Consider the following 20242-nt stretch of genomic DNA (forward strand, 5'->3'; position numbering starts at 1 on the left):
ATTTTAAACAAACTATTGTGGAATTGGTTTTTGTTATGACCTTGTAGGACATATATAGGAAAAAAACACATAAACACAAAATATTAATAGATATTTTGAAACATGCATTAGTATTTCACAATAAAATTTAACAAAATGCAACTTTGCATTTCAAAAAGCTTTTTTTCCACTTTCAGTTTAAATTAGCTTTATGTGTCATCAACAAAAAGTTTTTAAAGTAGTACGCAAAAAAAAAAAGGCGTTATGGCCCATAAAACCTATAGGCATGCAAATTTGCTAAAAAAGGCCCCAGCCATTAAAGGGGTTGTCCAAAAGTATTAAGAAACCTATTGGTGGCCAGGAGGGGGCTGGAGGCAGGGACCTGACTGATGGCAGTGCGAAACGCCAGGTGTTGGGAGGTAAGTAAATGTTTATGTTTTTTAACCAGCCCCCTCCTGCCCACCAATAGGTTTTTTATGCATAACTAGAAGCCGATGGGCCCCAGTGCAAAGTCTGTGCCAGGCCCCCAACTATAATGTATGGTTTATAGTAATAGTCTTCTCATATGGGAAAGTGACATCATAAGGACCCTAAGCCTCTTTGGCCCGGGTGCGATCGCAACCTCTGCACCCCCTAAAGTTACGCCCCTGCTCTTGGACAACCCCTTTAATGTCTTTTCAGGCCTTGTCATTAAGAGGTTAATACAAGCATCTTTGGGCCACATGGCTCTGCCACAATTGTCAAGTAGCCCTAGAAAAAGCTGGATATATTTTATTCAATTTAAAACAAAATCTGTATTAACCTCATAACACATGAGGTAATATTTTGGGGCTGAACTCTATGTACAAAGTTTCTAATGCTCTGAGGTGAATTGTACACACGGCAGCCCGGAGTGTGTAAGTCTATTGTACAGAGCCTCCCTCCCTCGTGACTTGTGGCAATGAGAGGAATTCCTATCGCCCCCCTCCCTCATCTCCGTGTGACACGATTTAAATTCCGTACCCTTAGGGGCGTGGCTATAACCGGTATTACAGGTCTGCTGATTGGATCCTCACGCATCTCCTTAGGTTACGAAGCCGCGGATTGGCTGCTGGTCCCGCCCCCGGCAGTGTGTATTTCTGGAATTCTCTATGGTTTCTCTTTCTTCTGAAGGTCAGTGAGTAGTGCGGAGCTCCGGACACCAGAACCAGAACCAGAACCCACCTGTCACTGGACATCATTGTGGGTGAGTAATCCTGTAATGGGGGACACCGGCCCCTGCATGTTGTATTACATGGGCGCATAGGTACATTATGTATGACGCTTAGCTGTGCAGTTAGTGTTCTCTGTTATCAGCCATGTTCATATAGCGCCTCCCCTGTGATATTTTCGGATATTGAACTTTTATGAAGGGGCTTCATTATATGCCAGTGCCTCACATCTCAGACAATAGGCCGTGTATAGGATATGTTAGAGAATACAAATGGAATGGGAATCCTCTGGACAACATAGTGGAATTATCCCAGTGGACATTAGTGCTGTGCAGTCCCTACATGTCCTTAGCTCTTCTCTCCTCTCAGATCTGTCAGCAGAGCATTTGACAGGAAACCTGTCATTAGGATTTATACCACAAACTGCCTCTAATTATCTAGGAGAGTGACAGGATCAGAATCATGTTCTTCTGTGTTCTGTAAGATTCAGGGTTATTCTCAATATGTACACTGTATGGAGATTACCAGTAAGGAGTCATGGGGGTGGAGCATGTACCCTCCACCACAGGACTAGTAGACATCTAAGCTACTTGCACCTTTAGCCAACCTGGTATGGTTGTGATGATGAACCTCGACTATGAAAGCCCGGCTTTCCATCTGAGCTGTGTCCCTGTTTGTTTACAGGGGCATGGAAGCTCCGCTCCAAAAACTTCTGGGAGGCCTTGCACACCCCCCTATCCCCTTTACCAGCGCTGTATGAAACGCTGCCTCAGGGGTGTTGAAGATGGCTAATCACCAATACACCTCGGTACAGCCAAGATAAGCTACTACATGCCCTAATGTGCTCCACAGTCATTTGTTCTTGTGAAAGGTGGGGTCCACAGTGGGAAATCATTCGAAGCTTTCAGTGTCCTTAAGTGTCAAAAATGTGCTCCTTCCAAGCATGTAGAAATGAGCTCCTATTGCTTTCTCCATTAGATTACTATAGCTTTGGACATGTACTTTTACGAGCAGTTTTGTGTTGAAATATTTAAAACAATTGATATGAAGTTTTGAAGAAATGTTTAAACAGCTAGTTCCTACAAGTTGTTCTTTAGTAATCTCCTTCTATATGAGTTTGATCCAAGGCAGGGGACACGCAAGGTGCATTTCTTGGGGTTATAAATGGCAGAATCACTGCAGCCACGTACAAGGCAGTGAATGGGATCTGCTTGTACAGCAGCACCAGACTTACTGACGATCCATAGTTACAGACGGACCTCTCTGCCCACTGTGACCTCTGGTGAAGATCTCTCTGGATACTGGAAATTTACTGCACTTGGCACAATGCTGCAGTTGTAAGAGTTATCAAAGGTGTATGCTTTAAAGAGGGCCTGTCACCCGTAAAAACTAAAGTAAGCCGCTCCTATCGCTACCCCATTGTTACACTGCTAGATTTATTGGAATCCTCCGATAAGGCTAGCAAACACTGCCACGCTATACAGTAGGAATGCCGGACCGTGGTCTAAGTGGTCGGGCGTATTCATGAGGGGGCGGAACTAGGAGGCGGTGACTTCTGGCCTATGGAATGGGAGGGGTGTTCCGGGGGAGCAGCAGCGCTTTCCTTGTGAATTCCTATGCGTTCCTATTGTACTGCGCGGCAGTGTTTACTAGCGTTATCGGAGGGTTCCAATAAATCTAGCAGTGTAACATGGCTGTGTCTGTTGTGGCACTAGGAGCAGCTTCTAGTGCCTTTTATATGGATGACAGGACCTCTTTAATTTTTTTTTTTTTTTTTTTTTTTTAACCCAAATTTTATTAAAATCCAATTGTTGTGGGGAGCAAAAAAGAATTTGTCTGTACTTAATTTAAAATGTACAAGTTCCAACATACAAACTGAACTTTTTAAGAACAAACCTACAGAACCTAGCTTGTACATAAGCCAGGGACTGCCTATAGTAAAAAGTTTTATTTTATCAAACATAACAGATGCTGCTGGCATTGTGCCCATGTGCTGTGCCCGCCATGCACGGTATATTTGGTTACAGTAACGAAGCACATGACCATAATACAACACTTAAGGGTTAGGTTACCAGTACATGCTCAGCAAGAGTCCAGAAAAGTTTCTATCCTCACCCATCAGTGTAGAGATCTAAAACTGTAATTTTAATTAGAACTTGATAAAGTTAAACCAGGTCCCTTGGTTATTACTATATTATAATGTGGTCAGAAAATGAAACGGGCTTTTTTAACATTTAAGAGAAGTTGTGGAGTCCCCATTATCCACATAGATGAGATTCCTCTTGGGTTTGGACTATAACGTTGTGATCACACATTGATATTTTGGGAAATGGCCACAAAAAACTGCACACTTTTGCTGTGATTTCAGAACAAAGTGTGAACAGAGCATTTGCTATGCACACACCATTTGCACACAAACCCAAGGTAAAAATTATGACAATGCAGGACTGATCTGTGCAGCGCTGCGTAATCTATATAAATATAGGAATTATTATTATTAATTCTATCATTTCTGTAACAATGAATGTCTATGCTTGTACATATGAATAATACGAATTATTCTCTTTATTTTTGTAGGCCCATTTTAGAGACACCTGACATCTAAACCTCTTTTGGTAAGAAATGACACAATATCTAATACAGTTTATAATATGTTTAACACCTTCACGACTGGCCAAAGTAAAAATAAGTCGACCTGACGCGAAGAGATGTATGGAGAGGGCTCGTGGACCAAGCGGGTATCGGCTGTATTGCAATTGAATCTCATATGTGTGTGTGTGTGTATATATATATATATATATATATATATATATATATATATATATATATATATATATATATATATATATATATATTCATATCACCCTTTCCCTAGAACACATATAAAAATAAATAAATAAGCAAAATCATTAGCATGTTGCATATAATGCTACTTCCCAAAATGTCCTATTTATCACCGTATAAAAGCGGTTGTTGTTGTTGAACTCCATAACAGAAAATGGCACCTAAATGTCTGAATCATCACTTTTTTGCCATCTCCAATAAAAATTTTAATAAAAGGTGATCAAATGATTGTGATGGGCTGAATACTGTGCAATTTATTGATTTAAGGCCTCAGGCTCAAGATTGTATGGGGGCCAGTGATATGGCCGTATCACTGCCCCCATAGAGCTTTATGGCACCCGTTCATGGGGCAGTGAGCACACAGCATGTCACTGATCTAGCTGGGCAAGTTTTTATTGAAGAGGGAGGGTTGCGGAGCGCTCACGTCTCCCTTTTCAACCCAGCCTTGTGCTACAACTAGGATTTAGTCCGGATGAGCAAAAAAGAATATTTTATATTATTTGGGTCCTTGTTTTCTTGACATAACTCACAGGTGCGTGAAGACATTTGAAAACTGCGGTCTGTGAGACTACATAACATTGGGTCTCTTTGTATCCATATGATTCTACATTTACAAATTACTTGAAATCTTCCACAGTGACTAATGCCGCTTCTCATTTTGCTGTGCAGCATGAGTTAGCAGATGCTGAGTCACACTCTGGATGTCTGCTGTCACATGACTTGGCAATAGTTCCTTCCCATGACTGATGTAACTTTTCCAAGAACATGAGCTGTGAATGAGTAGATTAAACAGTAAAGAATAATTACACTTCTATTGGCAGGCGTGGTAAAGTCTGCATACGAGTTATAGGACAGGTTTGTATGTAAGATAAATGCTTTCATGGAACCTCATCTGTGGTATGTGCATTCTGCTGATTTTCTCTCTATTTTAAGAGAGCCGGCCATGCAAATTACCCCATCTAAAATAAATACTTAATTAAAAACTATGATTAACAAAGCATTGCTTTATCTCTAAATGCTTCATTTCCATGGCTGCAATATTACAAGAATCATTTTGTAAACTTTCATGCAGTTCAATGATGGTAATGGCGTCTGGTATATGTAGTGTTCACAGCACTGCCTTGCCTCTCTAGTCCTGATTGACAGGTCTATGAGATGCTGCTGTGGGGAATATATGGAGAGCGCTATGTTACAACATTGACCACTTCATGTCATGTGAACAGGCTGATGTCAGGGTCCTATTCATTTAAAATGTCTACCCCATGTCTTTATGTGATCACATGAAATCACAACAGCCTCCATGGAGGATGGGGAGCAGTAAAAGTCCATGGAGGCTGCCGTGATTTCATGTGATCATATACTTACGGTACATGGAGTAGATGTAAAAGACCTTGGAAGACATCACCCTGGCCACATGACATGCTTAGAAGAGGCCTGGGAAATGTGGAGGAGGTGGTGGGAGGGGCCGGCCAGGCAGGAAACTCCCCATTTGATGCCATGTAATGTAGGGTAAAGACGATTTATAGAGATGTACGGGAAAAATTTTTAGCTAGTAGAAGGGTCAGTTAATAGGGAACATGTCACTGGTTCCCTTTAAGTTCTTATCTGGTATTAGGATAGAGAAACACAATCTGCTCTCTCTGATTCCCCATGCAGTCACCTTAGGATTCAAGAGTGCTACACTATTTCATGATATTTAATCTGAGTAAATTGTACAACTAAATGCCAAAATGTTCAGTACAACATTTAAAGGGGGTTTGCCAGTTTTAGCCATTATGATGCCGTTAGTACATTATAAGTTGATTCAAGTGCAGCCTGCCTCATTATTTGGAGCCTGCAGATAATATATTGGTATATATGATCTGGAGCAGGATTTTCTGAGTGACAAGTATAGTAAATTCTAACATGGCTTCTATGAGAGATGGTACGGCCCCTTGCACACTAGCGAGTGTGATGTACCTATTCACATCACTGTCGCAGCATGTGCTGGGTGGAGCGTTAAAATCAACTTTTAAAATTATGCTAATCAGGGGGAGGGTGAGACAGTGTAACAGCCTATATCAACCATTTAAAAAATGTAAAAACCTCTAAAGATAATCACATACGCGCCTCTTGATCTTTAACCCGGGGGTTGTCTTCGCTATGCTTGACACGCCGGGATTACGTAGAAAAGAGACTTGTAATTTAGCTGCACGGAGCGCAAGGACAAGATGTCCGACACTCCGGGCTGCTAATTGTGCTGGGAGCATGAGAGAGGGAGGAAACGTCACGTGAGAGACATGAATTCACACCTCCTGCATAATAGATGCCTCCCTCTCCCATGTTGGAGAGGGAGATGACGTTACAAAGGGGGCATGCATAATTAGCAGCCTGGAGTGCTGGACATCTTGTCCCCGGGCTCCTTGCTGCTAATTATACGTTTCTTTTCTAGGTGATCCCGGCGTGTAAAGCTTGGCAAAGGCAAGATGTCTAGATCTAGATGAAGAGAAGTGTGGGCGAGAATCTTTACATGTTTATTTTTTTTAAATGATTGATTTCCTTTAAAAATTGACTTTAGAAGATAGGAGGCCACTGATGACAAATATAAGAACATCACCAGTCATTGTACCTGGATGAATGTCCCTGTTTTATCATTTTTTATTTTAATGGTAGATTTCTATAAGAAATTAGAGGTGTCACAATAGTTAAAGGACACCTGTCATCAGGTCTGTGTCACTTGTCCTGTCACTGCTACCTGTTGGAGCAGCTCACAAGGATCCCATCCCAGCCTTTATCTAGTTATTTCATACATTAATCATTATAAAATCCTCTATTCTTTATTTTGTAAATGAGGCTGGTCACATGGTCAGAGGCAGTGATGTCACTCTTGTTACCCCTCCCCTCTCCTCCCCCTGCTCATGTCTGTGTGTAATGTATAGTAAAGCATTGCTGGTGTGTGTGCTGCATCTGCTGACATTCTGCATCCTCATACACAGAGACACAGACATCAGCTACACAGGTGCCTGACATGTTCTGCTATAACATACCTGCCTGGAGCTGTTGTATCTTTCACATACACACATACACATGCACACACAGGCTGCAGGGGGTGCGGCCACCAGCACCAGGAAGCACATCATTATACAGCCTCACAACATTATACCGGCTGTCAGTCATGCAATGGGGGTGTGGCTATGCCTCCCACTCATGAATAAGCTGGACAGCATGAATATGCTAATGACTCATTGGACATCTCACAGGTCATTTGCATACAGCTTTAGGACCTCATTGCTTAGGTTTACAGGCATGTAGAGGGACAATGAAGGGATAGAGGCAATGCTCTCTAATGGCAGTTTATGAAAATATATTTATATTAGGGGGGTTATTTTGCATGACGGTTTTTCTTTAAGGACATAACCAAACACTGACCCATAGAATAGAGGGGTACATGTTTAGTATCCTAAGACATACAGTATATGAACCAAGATATATATTTCTATGTATCTGTGACCAAGCCAGTATTTTGTCTCTCCAGTCCCTGGTAAACGCCAAGACGAGCACAATTGTGTTTTTAATGCGTTTAGTGGAAAGCATGTGAGCACATTGTCTATTAAGCTGGGTGACGCAAGTTGCTTTATTCACACTGTCGCATGCAGTTGAGTGGTCTGTGGTGAGCTGGAAATGAGTCATTGGGGTCATTGATCTTCCCATGAGAGCGGATGCCAGTGGTGTATTTATAGACGGACAGCTGATGTACTTTAATCTGTGCCATCTCTTTGCAGAGCTCAGTTGGGCTTCAGCGTCGTAGAGAGCCTGTACTCCTGTGACCAAACTCTTCATCTTCCATAAGCAAATACTTGAAAATGGCCGAGAAGCAGATTAGGTAATTTCTCTAGGTTTATGGACTTGTTGAAATACTCACTTGCTTGGAGTTTTTGTAAACCTTTATTGACACTTCATATTTAGAACAAGAACAGCCATAAAGTGTGTGGTTTATGTAGACTGAGCCGAAATATTGATCAAACTTTTAGAAGGATCATATCTGTGCCCCGTGCAGGGCAGATCGCTTGACTTTACAAGGGTTGTCAAACTGTTTCAAAGTAGAGAGACAACTCTGATCATATTACATATCTGAAGACAAGCAGTTGTTATATTCTTCTGGCAACATTAACCACTACCATTATAATAGTATTGGCTTTGGATCAACCAGTTATATTGCAGCATTTGTATACAGCACTATCCATATTTTTGTTGAGCCATTTTTTTGTCTAACTTGTATGATATTTCTCCCTTTAGTTTGCCCGCTAAACTCATCAATGGCGGCATCGCTGGAATTATTGGTGTGACTTGTGTTTTTCCAATTGACTTGACCAAAACACGGCTCCAGAACCAGCGGACCGGTCAACAAATATACAAAAGCATGTGAGTAAATACCATAGAAGCTAAACCTAGGGCATCAAATGGTACGTCCCTCCGCTTTTTCCTTAAACCCCTCCTTGTATGTGTTTTACAGATGGGACTGCTTGGGAAAGACTATACGTTCGGAAGGATACTTTGGAATGTATAGAGGTAGGTGTTTAATCTCACACTCCTAAAGAATATAGTGTAATAGACTGGATAGGCTCTTGGCAAAATGCTTCCAAGTATTAGATAATTTGGCCTAAGTGGCCAATATAGTCTTAGTGATTGATAAATAATATACTATACATAGAAGACTATTGGGCATTATGTATCGTACTGCATCCTGCTTTGTTACTCTATGTTGCCTTAATAGAAAGTTTGCTGATATTAAAATGTACATTAATGTGCTGCCTAATAAAACCTTCCTGCTTCTTTGTTTATATTATTCATATTGCTGAGTATTACATTATATGCCTTGTGCTAGTTTTATCAAATTTTCATTTGAGTCAAGTTTCTCGCTTTGTATTAAAACAAAGGGGTAGAATTAGTTTGGTGTTAATTGCATGTGCCTAGTGCCACATTTCATATGGGTTTGAGTTCGATTAGTGGTGAGATTTGTAATAAGGGGATGGGGCTTAGTCCATATTTATACTGTCCACATCTTAGACAGTGTTGTTAAATCTGCAATATTCTGTTTACATTGATGATTTCTTATAGTCCATGGGTATTTCATTATATGCCAGACTGTTGTGTGTAGAATGTTGTTTGTTGCATCTGTGTTTTTCATATTGCAGACCTATCGCCGTGGATTTTGAGGGCTAGCCGATGTGGCGCAGCCACGATGGATCATTAAATGTACTCCAATTGTAATTAGGAAAATACTTTTGTTTATATATTTTGTTTTGCTATTTATTTTTATTGTGGAGTATTTTCGTCCCCTATTGTCTCAGTTAGGTTTTCTTTGCTCTTTCTGCTTCCCCCTCTATGTATATTAACTTCCCTTCTTACTTCTCCAAGAAAGTTCATTGAATTTTACCTAGAAGGATTGTTTTCTCCTAGATGCATATCAAGTGTATCTGGCTTTGATAATCCATCCCTAATATAAATTCACATCTAGTGTCAACTACTGATATATTACACGTGTGTATTTATGACATTACACTCCAGTAGAAATTTTAGTATCAGTCCCCGAATCTTGATCCAAAGTATGTGATGCCTTATTAAATGCTCATCCCAGTAGTCCTTCATGCATAATGCTGCTACCCACCCCCACCCATCTACTATTCCAATGGTTATTCTGGGATTCAGAGTGCCACAAAAGATGTCCAAAGCGCCCTTGCTTTGGGGTAGGTGGTCACATCGTAGTAAATCATTGGTTTATCACCTATTTATATTTACATGTTTAATGACAAGTTCACCCAGTTTATAATACCTCCTCCTGGACTGGTGCACTTAAGCATTAGTTTTAAACTATACTGCCCCCTACCTTGAAATTCATGAACTGTCTTGATAGAAGTTCTTTTATATGATGGGTAACTAAGCACGTTCCCTTCTGCTTTCTCTGTTCTTTTTCTTGGATTCTCCCTAATGCTGTCTACAGTCTTATTTTGCCTCTTTCTTCCTGTATTACCGTCAAATTTGACCACTTGTTTTCTATGAGCACCTACATTTTAAGGAGTAGGTTACCAGAACCATGGCTCTATTATCCCCTTACATGTTCGCCCACCTAGACAACTAAACCTCTTTAAAGAGCACTTGCTTATGAGGCCAGAATTTTCAATAGACTTTGGAGGTCAGCTCAATATGCTGCTCTCCATGTAGCAAAAATTGGACTATGCGTTCTGGGAACACATAGACCGTCCCATATTCCAAGCACACGAAAAGCTGCACAACGTTAGATATGATTTGACTATTCTAAAATCTCTGCACATACATTTTCAGATGTTCAGTGGTTGAGCATGGACATATCTGACATAACAGATTTGACCATCCCTATAGTTTTTAAAGGAAATTGTATTAATATAATATCTAAATATATCACATAAAACCTTAGTTACACAAGACATACTCACTACAGCTCTTGAACCTTTGTTATTAGACATTCTAAATGCACAGTTTCGCAGATATTCTGTATATTCTTTATTGTACTGTTTTAATGCTATAAATATTCTTTCTATGACAAAAGACCACCTTTACTCTATGTAACAAGACTCTTTTCTTCATAGGTGCTGCAGTGAACTTGACTTTAGTTACTCCAGAGAAGGCAATTAAATTGGCTGCCAATGATTTTTTCAGACACCACTTGTCTAAAGATGGGTAAGTATTCTAACGTTGGTCTTTTTCAACCCAGGATTCCCCAATTCCCAAACAGGGGTTTCCTCTCTAAACAAGTAGAGTCACATACTCACTTTTAGCTTGAAGGCGGCTGCAATATCCACAACTAGCCTGGTATTATTATATGATTTCAAGCAAGTATAATACTATACTGTATATCTAAAGCAATTTATAATTACTTGCTTCAGAGCTTAAATCTTCCACACTAAGGGTGCATTCACACGGCTGTCTGGGGGGATGTAATTTGCGGCCGCATATGCGTCCCCATAGACAGCAATATGGGCGATACACGGGGAAAAGATAGATGCTTGATCTTTCCCCGTTTGTGCAGCCGTGTGCCGCTGTTTTCTATGGCGGGGTCGCCTCCTCCCCTCCAGCGCACAGCGGCATGTCCACCCGGCGGCCATACCACTGTGTGAATGTACACAAAGATTCTGCTATCAAGGAATTGTTGTATTTATATCAGATGTTGTACGATTTTTAGGGTTGCTAAAACGCAGAGGAGGAAGATCACATTATACCAAACTTTTAGATGTGTTGTCTTTGGGGACAAGTAGAGAAAACTAGAATTGTACCCTGCATATACAGCACTGTATACATAAAATTAAATATTTTCATTTTTATCGAGCTTTGAAGCCTAAATCACCATTACCTACTGTGTTAAGTATGTAGTGACAGTGGCCTTTTAGGATTTTTCTTACTGTGGGAAATTGGACGCTATCTCCATCTGTTAAATGCTTCTGGAAGTGTCCTTCTCTGAATATAAATAGCATCCCCATTAAATACTTTTATCTGAAACCTTATAGCACTTATAACATTGTACATGAGATGGACTTATCTTTTGATTATGTTTGTTTAAATTTTATTTTTTTATTTCTGTTTTAACAGCAAGAAGCTAACACTGGTCAAAGAAATGATGGCAGGATGTGGTGCTGGGACCTGTCAGGTTATTATAACCACTCCAATGGAAATGCTGAAGATTCAGCTGCAGGATGCCGGGAGGCTAGGTATCTACGTTTCCTACCATAGGATTGATTGTTGTATTTATTTAAGGGATTGTCCAGAGTTTGTCTATTATTGCAGAACAATTACGTTGATGTAAATGGTGCATCGTCATTTTTTAATTTAATTATTTTGGATGGAAAGCTCCACATGTAACTTATGCCTTATTTCTTCCCATTTTAAACTAAAATGATACCCAATAAATACAAGTCCTCTTGGGTTCATGTAGATACATCATCCTATATCAAAGCATGTTTGCATTGAATAAAGATAACTTGATAGGTTTATGGAGGAAATGCCTAAAATAATAGATTAAAATAAATCTTCCAAAGAATTACAGACGGGCTTGGGTAGGCTCCCCTCCTCCATCACTCCTGATGTCCAGTGCCACTGTCTGACTGGTCCTTGCCCCTGTTGATGAGGTGGCTGGTCTCCACCTACAGTGCTGAGAGATGGGAGCTTCCGGCCGGCCACTCCCGTCAGCCCCCGAGCGCATCTTCCGTGCCCATGGAAACGGATAGGGGCACGGATCAGTTGGACCGGGGCGTAGGACATCAGGAGCGACTGAGGAGGTGAGTACATTTTTAAAACCCCCTGTAATGAAGCATATTGATAAAAGTGCACTGAAATAGCGTCACTGGAAAATGCAAGTTGCCCACAGATAAGAAAATTCTCCTATCTACATCAGCTGCAAGAAAAAAATGTGTTGAATTGAAATTTTTGTTTTTAACTATTCTTGTCCAGTGCAGTTACTCAAGTTTGTTGTATTTTACTATATTTTTTTATTTTTCAGCATCCTGCCAGAAAGCTGCTACCGGCATACAGAGCCTTTCCCAGAGTGCAAAGCATCTAAATCCCATTCCAGTTCTCTCAAGGGCTTATAATGTTGGGCCAACCCTGGTGACGCAAAAAATGTCTGCTACGCAGATTGCATCTGAACTGCTAAGAACAGAGGGTGTAAAAGGGCTCTATAGAGGATTGGGAGCAACCTTGTTGAGGTATGGACCTCGGGTAGATTTGCTGACATCCCTTCTGGATTGTTATAGATTCTGGAGACATTGTGACTTGGCTCCCATTCAAATACATGGAAGCTGAGCTACAGTAGTGGAGTAAGGTGACCAGGGATATTGATTGGAGAACTAACTGCATATATTGCACAGATAAAAAATAAAATGGCTGTGTAGTTTTTTTTTTTTTTTTACCAGAATTTTAAATTGTTTATTATACATCATTGAGTATTTTTAATTTCCGATGCCAAAACGATACAATCCATTTTCTGAACTCAAAAGGTTGATAGAACAGAACAGTCTGAATCTGAATATCAGAGGTAGGCACCACAGCTCCAATCGCCTATTAATGACACAGCCCTCAGAACAGGATATTCTTTGCCCAAAGCTATTTATGTCCTATCCATGGGATCGGTGTTTTCCTTTTGTATTTATAAAGCTTAATAGCTACACTCATAGATCGCTGTACCTCGGGCACAAGCAAAGCTCTCTAATAGGGAGACTTGGTCTCCCGTTTTTAATTTAAGTTTAATTTTAATTGAAGCATAAATTGAGTAAACCTCTTTTCAGTATGTGGTGAGCTCGATCAGCTGGAGCACTGCACAATTAAGTGAGCACTGCAAGAATTATGACTGCTCTGCCCTGTTAGGTGCAGTTCATTTTTCCTTCCATGTGGTAGCTTGGACAATCTCTTTTATGTTACCAGAGTTCAGCAAGGAACTTGGCCTCAGAGTGAGCGGGGTTAGTGCACCACTAGTCCCAAGTGCTTTAAATTCACAAGAAAGGGAATAACAAGCTTTTTGTGGTGTGTCCAAATGTGAGGGGGACCCACAGCAATATGGACAATAGGGTTCCCATTCAGATCTTCAAAAGAATGTTGAAAATTTCTGGCACTCCTGTAGACAGTGAATGGAATTGCCAGAGAAGGCTAAGCTCATTAATCCTGCTCATCCATCAATTGGTGAGAGCAGGACCCCCTTTTCTCTTTATGGTATTGAGCATGGAGGAATGTGAAGGATAGTAAAAATATTGCATCGTGCAACCCTAGCAAGTATTGTTAATATCTTTAAGGGCTCATTCACACGGCTGTACTAGGTGCAGTGATCTGGTCGCATGATTTGCAAACAAAACATGGCCCCCGTATATCTCTATGGCTCCTGGCGCGATGAGCACATGGTGCATTACAGCACCATGACCATGTTGGGCGAGCGCTTACCTCTTCCACCTCCTCCCAGCCCTTTGCTTGCCGGGATCTGGTCCGGGTGAGCACATGGCCATGTGAATGAGCCCTAAGCTGTACTTGTCTGGTTTTGTGCACATAATCTTGTTTCTGATACTAATTGTCCTTTTTTTTTTTTTTTTTTTTTTTACTATTTTTCTTCAGGGATGTTCCATTCTCAGTCATCTATTTTCCATTGTTCTCCAACCTTAATAAGCTGGGAATGTCCTCTCCAGATGAGAAGGCTCCGTTTCTCCACTCGTTCTTTGCAGGCTGTGTTGCCGGCTCTACCGCAGCTGTGGCTGTCAATCCATGTGATGGTAAGGTCTCAGTTACATGTTGGGTGTACAGTTACTATTTTTAACCATGCATTTTCAAGACCCCATTTGTTTGTATTGACATACAGAATATATAAAAAACCCTGGAGCTTTTTTTCTAACATTTGTCTAATATTTCTTAATCAGTGATAAAGACTAGACTACAATCCTTGAACAAAGGGGCGAGTGAAGAGGCTTACAGTGGAATAATAGATTGTGCCAGGTAAGAGCATTAATATGTAGAGGTCCAGCCCTACCAATCTCCTTTTAATGCGATATAACTAAGCAGATTTGTAGTTTAAAGCTAAGCAACCAGTATAAATTCATAAAGAGAATCTGTCATCTTTTGGGACATGCGCAGATGAAGTGGTGGCGAACAGGTGGACTAGACAGTGAGGCGCCGGGAGCTAGGCAAACTACATAGCTACTCCGACTTGGCAGTGTAGTGTGGCGCACATGCAGATGAATGTGGGGACCTTGCAGCAGGCACCGCTTCATCTGTGCATGTCCATGTGCACGTTTCCGAAAGAAGCTGACCGCGTAGGCACGAGAATGCCTACCTTGGTCAGCGAGAGTTCCAGACAACAGCCCAGGACATGGATGGGTAACGTCTGCTGGGGGTGGTGAGCCAGGGGGGCGTGAAAAGGACGGGTGAGGGGCGGTATTAGTCTTTTGAAAATCGCAGACGGAGGAGCAGTTTCCTGGGGGTGGGGGTGGAGGAAACTACTCGTCTTCAGCCCTGCCCAGGGGGCGACTTGACTAGTCACAGAGCACATTGTATTGTAAGTTAATATATAACTTATCTTTTGTTCTGTAAAACTGATATTTCATATATGGCAGTGTATGTACAATTCTCTATAGGGACGGGGGTGGTTTCTAAAAAGGGGTCTCCTGGTGGTAGGTTCCCTTAAGAAAGCAGACAGATGTGTCCAAATTGTGTGCCTCTTTTTTTTTTTTTTTTACATTATGGTGCTACCTCTCCTAATCTGTTTTCTTCATTCACAGGAAAATCTGGGTAAAAGAAGGTCCATCTGCCTTTCTGAAGGGATCGGGTTGCCGAGCATTGGTGATCGCACCCCTGTTTGGTATAGCTCAGGTTGTCTACTTCCTTGGTGTGGGAGAAGCAGTTGTGGAGTTTGCCCAGTTCAGCAGCTTTACATCCCAATGATGCAAGCATTCCACAGCTCTGGAAAACTGAACATTCACAGATTGCGTTCTACCTTCACTCTCTGGACATATTGAACTTTGTTTTGTATCAAATCAGAGGAAATTTCTAGCACCTAATTGATATATATATTTTTTCAATTGTGTAAACTACGTCTACCCCCTCCCAACACCTTTTTAGTTTTATAGCACTTTTGTGCGCCCCCTCCCCATATGTTTATAGGTCTGTTTTACCAATGTGAAAAGGCACTTGTTTGCTGCATTGACAAATCAGGGATAGATAGGGATTTGTCTGTTTACAATGCATTCCCTATTTTCACATCAGAGGGTCACTCTTGTAGGTTAACAAGAAATAAGATTGATATTGCAGGTCACTGAGGAGTTTTTGAGGAAAGGTCAGTAGCTGATTTTCCAGAAGTTTGGTGCAGTGTGGAAATAATGAAAGTTCATAGAACTTTTCGGTAAAAGATTGCTTTCTAGTTCATTGCAGTGGATGAGGGATAGTGGTGCTCACGGGCCAATAGTATTTTGTACAATATCTAGCAAACATTTCTAATAGGCAAAACTTGAATATTGTTCTGTGCAGCTACAGGAAAAGTATTACGGTTAGTATCGTGAATACCATGTATATATTTGTATGTGCTGGGAGTGTTTTTCATTTGAGAACACTTGAACACTTTGGTTATAAGTAGAAATCTGACCTGTTTGAGGCTCATCTGCCATTACAGTGCATTGAGGTATCATTTGGGACTAAATAAATACCTAGAAAATAGGTGTATTTTCAACTAGTATACAAGGGATGGCACTTGGAGACCTCTCGGTGGGCACGCGGACTGTGTGGGTTGCCTGGGCCTGTCCAAAGAGTGAGACGTTATGAACAGGGTCAGTTTGCAACTCAACGATTCTTCATTTTCAGGTGGCCGTGCCTTCTTTCAACGGTACTGGGCTCCTCTGGACGCTGATGCCATTATAAGCTGTGACAGAGCACACACTTTGACATGTAGTGTTCACTTGTTTTTCATCTGTGAATTCTCCTAGGTGTCAGTGTTCTTTTTTTTTTTTTTTTTTTTTTCGTATACATTTTATATACATATATATTTTGTAAGATGTTTATTTTTGCTAAATCTCCATTACATACAGTATCTATTTCTAATATGGTTTTTTGTGCCTTTTTTATACATCATACTAGATCTAAAAGGTTGGTGCCAAAAATGGGATAAAATCTTTGTGTAAAAATACAAGACTTCCACAAAGACTTTTACATTAAAGCCTTATATTTGTTGTGAAAAACTGCTTTAACATTGAGTTGTAGAGGTGTCAGACTATATTTGCATCCCCAGCCCCCCTACAGAATCGCTGCACTATTTATTTACAATCACTTTTGTGGACCACAGACTTCCATAGAAGTCAATGTATCATCATAAAAAAACATTACATCTGTGTGCAATCTGTTTTTTTTTTTTTTTTGTTCTCGGTTTTTTAAACATTTTTGAAAACCATCGGTGAACAAAGACTGGAGGGGGGAAAACAACATTGTGGACAGATTGCAAACTTCTGCATGAGCCCTAAATCTGTTGCAGGTTGACGTAGACAATATTTTCCTAATTTTTTCCTAAGATTTTCCTAATCTTCTAGCGGTAATGGAGGAATGGCAGATCAGAGTAATGAGAAAAGCCAATCCAGAAATGATAGTTAAGGATTACAACTTTACTAAAATAGACATGTACATAGGGTGGAACTATACTGAAGTGAAGACAAAATTTGACAAAAATGGAAGTAGTAAGTAATACAGGCGATGTCCAACTTGAGGACACCCTAGTTACAGATGGACCTCCCTGCCCACTGTGACCTCTGAAGCTCTCTGGATGCTTTACTTTAGGGCTCTTGCAGATGAAGGTGTGCATCCTGTGTATATGTGCCGTATGGTGGCACGATCCCATGGACTGCACAGAGGACAGGAGTCCCTGCATTATGTAGAAGTATAATGCAAGGACTTTACTTCTGCCAGCCGAACAGCAGCGCAGGAATTGTATTAACTATTACTGTCCCGACGCGGCTGTTCAGTCGGCAGACGGAATGTCCTTGTATTATACTTCTATATGATGCAGGGACTCCCCTTCTCTGCTCTGTGTGCAGACTGTGGGATTGTGCCTCCATACGGCACATACACAGGGATGCCCCGGCTGCAATGATCAGCTGTAAGGTGTCCGTAATGAAGTTTTATTGATAAGCCTTGCCGATAATGGCAAAAAAATTTGAAAATCCAATTGTCACTGGGGCAAAGAAAAATTGTCTGGAGTCACCATTGTAAAGTATACTCGTTTTGACTTGCATAGAAATTCAACTTAAGAACAAGCCAAAGAACGTACTTTGTATGTAATCCGGGGACTGCCCATGTATATATGTATAAATATGTATATGTTCATATTAAAATCCCAAATCCCGCTGGTGGTCTACCTATTGTTTGCTGCGCTTTCTACTTTGCATATCTCTGGTAGTTTTCAGAGATTCTGCATTATATCCTTATAAACCAGTGAGGCTTATTAGACAAGCCCCTGGTAAGAGAATGTGTAATGTGTACAGAAGGAGGAGCACTATCATACAGTAGAAGACCTGACTGGATCCAGACTTCAGATATATATATATATGCGCATGTAAATATGTATAATGTCTACAATAGCTTTGCATGGCTGTATGTAGCTGGAGATCACTACCTTGTAAAATCACATTAAAATGACAGCCAAGAACAGTAAATATCATTTTTAAGAAAAATGGTTATTTAGATCTATATTGTAAGGTAAATGTCATTTTGTATATATGTGATTTATTATTTTTTTTTCTTTATAAGTGAACAAATAAAGTCACACTTTGATAATGAATCTTTGTGGATGTTATTTTTTACGACCATAAAAGCTAATGGATTGTGTGTACGTACCATTATGGGGTAGAGCATGTTCTAGTCAGAACCATTTATTATGGATCATTTGTTGGGCCTTGCACATGTATTTGCGCCAGTTCAGTGTCTGCCATGCCACAAAATTCTGCACATAAAGGGGCTTTCTGGTGGCATTTCAGACCTTGCGCTACAAAATTAATAGAGCGACTTGACAGAAATGTGGCAAACACCCACAACTGAGTCTACCAAAAATAAAGTGGTGCACTCAGTTTAAAGGACACCTGTCATCAGGTCTCTGCCACTAGTCCTGTCACCTCTACCTGGTGGAGCAGCTCACAAGGAACCCATCCCAGCCTATATCTAGTTATTTCATACATTAATCATTGTAAAATCATCTATTTTTTATCATGTAAATGAGGCAGGTCACATGGTCAGAGGCAGTGATGTCACCCCTGTTCCCCCTCCCCTCTCCTCCCCCTGCTCATGTCTGTGTGTAATGTATAGTAAAGCATTGCATCTGCTGACGTGCTGCATCCTCCTAATATACAGAGACACAGACATCAGCTACACATGAATCTGACATGTTCTGCTGTAACATGGCTGCCTGGAGCTGCTGTATCTCTCCTATACACACACAGGCTGCAGGGGGCGTGGCCACCAGCACCAGGAAGCACATCATTATACAGCCTCACATCATTCTACAGGCTGTCAGTCATGCACTGGGGGTGTGGCTGTGCCTCCCACTCATGAATAGAGTGGACAGCTTGAATATGCTAATGCTTCATTGGACATTTCACAGGTCATTTGCATACAGCTTTAGGACCTCATTGCTTAGGTTTACAGGCATGTAGAGGGACAATGAAGGGATAGAGGCAATGCTCTCTAATGGCAATTTATGAAAATATATTTAGTTTAGGGGGGTTATTTTGCATGATGGGTTCCCTTTAAGCGCATGCAGTGTGCTTTAGATTATTGAAGACCATTCACCAGTTTTCTGGGAGGATCCCAGAAAAACATGTTAATGTCTGGGGTTTTTTTTTCCACACCCAAGAATCCGATTAGTTGTGGAAATGAATTCATGACCTATTCAAGACCAATAACAGTATACTGCATAAACCTGTTGCAGTTTTTGACTGTCTGATCTGAGATACCATTACCTTTTTGGATGGTAAAGTAGAGGACTACTGTGTTTGAACAGAAATTTCCTTTAAGTGGTTTCCAGAATGATTTATATTTTAATTAGTTTAGTCATCTCTACCCGCTAACTACCTCATTTATTTGATACCCTGATGCCGACCTTTATACCCCCCACTATCGCATCCAACTTGTAATGTATGACAGTGGTTTATTCTAAGCACGCCAGCTATTTCTATTTGGATCTTGCTCATAAACTTTGGCTGTATATCTATCTGTACAGATTTGTACTTGTGAACTATTGGGGGTAGCTTAGGAAATACTGTTTTGTAGAGGAGGTGCATTGTTGGTTAACCGTACCTAGTTAATCAAGCTATGTACATTTTTCTAATTGTTTTTAATGTGTCCACTATTCTTTGTTGGTGAAATCTTTGAATTGCTGAATAAAGATTTATTATATATTTATTACTTTTCCTCCATGACACATCTTTTTCTTTGTAGTATTTATTGTAGTGATGTTATGTTACTTATGTTTAAGTACTACCCCATTGTGGATAGGGCAACTTTCCTGTTATTCCCACAAGTTTTAAGCCCTCTAGCCCTTACGCTCTCCTCTATTCATGTTTAACCAATCTTCTGATTCTTAAAACAAATCCAGCAAAATGACAACAGACTTCCAATGGAAGACAGGCAAACACATTTTTATCATGCGTGGGAACTTATATCAGGAAGCAAGTAGGATTGAAAAATTATTTGAGAAGGTCTGAAATCAATAT

The 20242-nt window shown here is 40.6% G+C and overlaps 1 protein-coding gene across 2 annotated transcripts; it reads left to right on the plus strand.

The window, feature by feature from the left end:
- Nucleotides 1-1064: 1064 nt before the first annotated feature.
- Nucleotides 1065-18292, plus strand: LOC140119075 (mitochondrial glutamate carrier 1-like). Of its 2 annotated transcripts, XM_072137702.1 has the most exons (11): nt 1065-1204; nt 3747-3784; nt 7775-7875; nt 8289-8414; nt 8506-8561; nt 10619-10709; nt 11616-11734; nt 12523-12727; nt 14121-14275; nt 14420-14495; nt 15278-18292. In XM_072137702.1, the coding sequence occupies exons 3-11, from the start codon at nt 7856-7858 to the stop codon at nt 15438-15440; spliced, it is 1011 nt and encodes a 336-aa protein (XP_071993803.1). In that variant the 5' UTR covers nt 1065-1204; nt 3747-3784; nt 7775-7855; the 3' UTR covers nt 15441-18292. The 2 variants fall into 2 exon arrangements, with proteins under 2 accessions (XP_071993803.1, XP_071993804.1); XM_072137703.1 differs by lacking the exons at nt 1065-1204; nt 3747-3784; nt 7775-7875 and adding an exon at nt 9188-9259 and having other exon boundaries at nt 8328-8414.
- The last annotated feature ends 1950 nt before the right edge of the window (nt 18293-20242 follow it).

The sequence above is a fragment of the Engystomops pustulosus genome, chromosome 2 (assembly GCF_040894005.1).
Source record: "Engystomops pustulosus chromosome 2, aEngPut4.maternal, whole genome shotgun sequence".
Classification (NCBI taxonomy): Eukaryota; Metazoa; Chordata; class Amphibia; order Anura; family Leptodactylidae; genus Engystomops; species Engystomops pustulosus.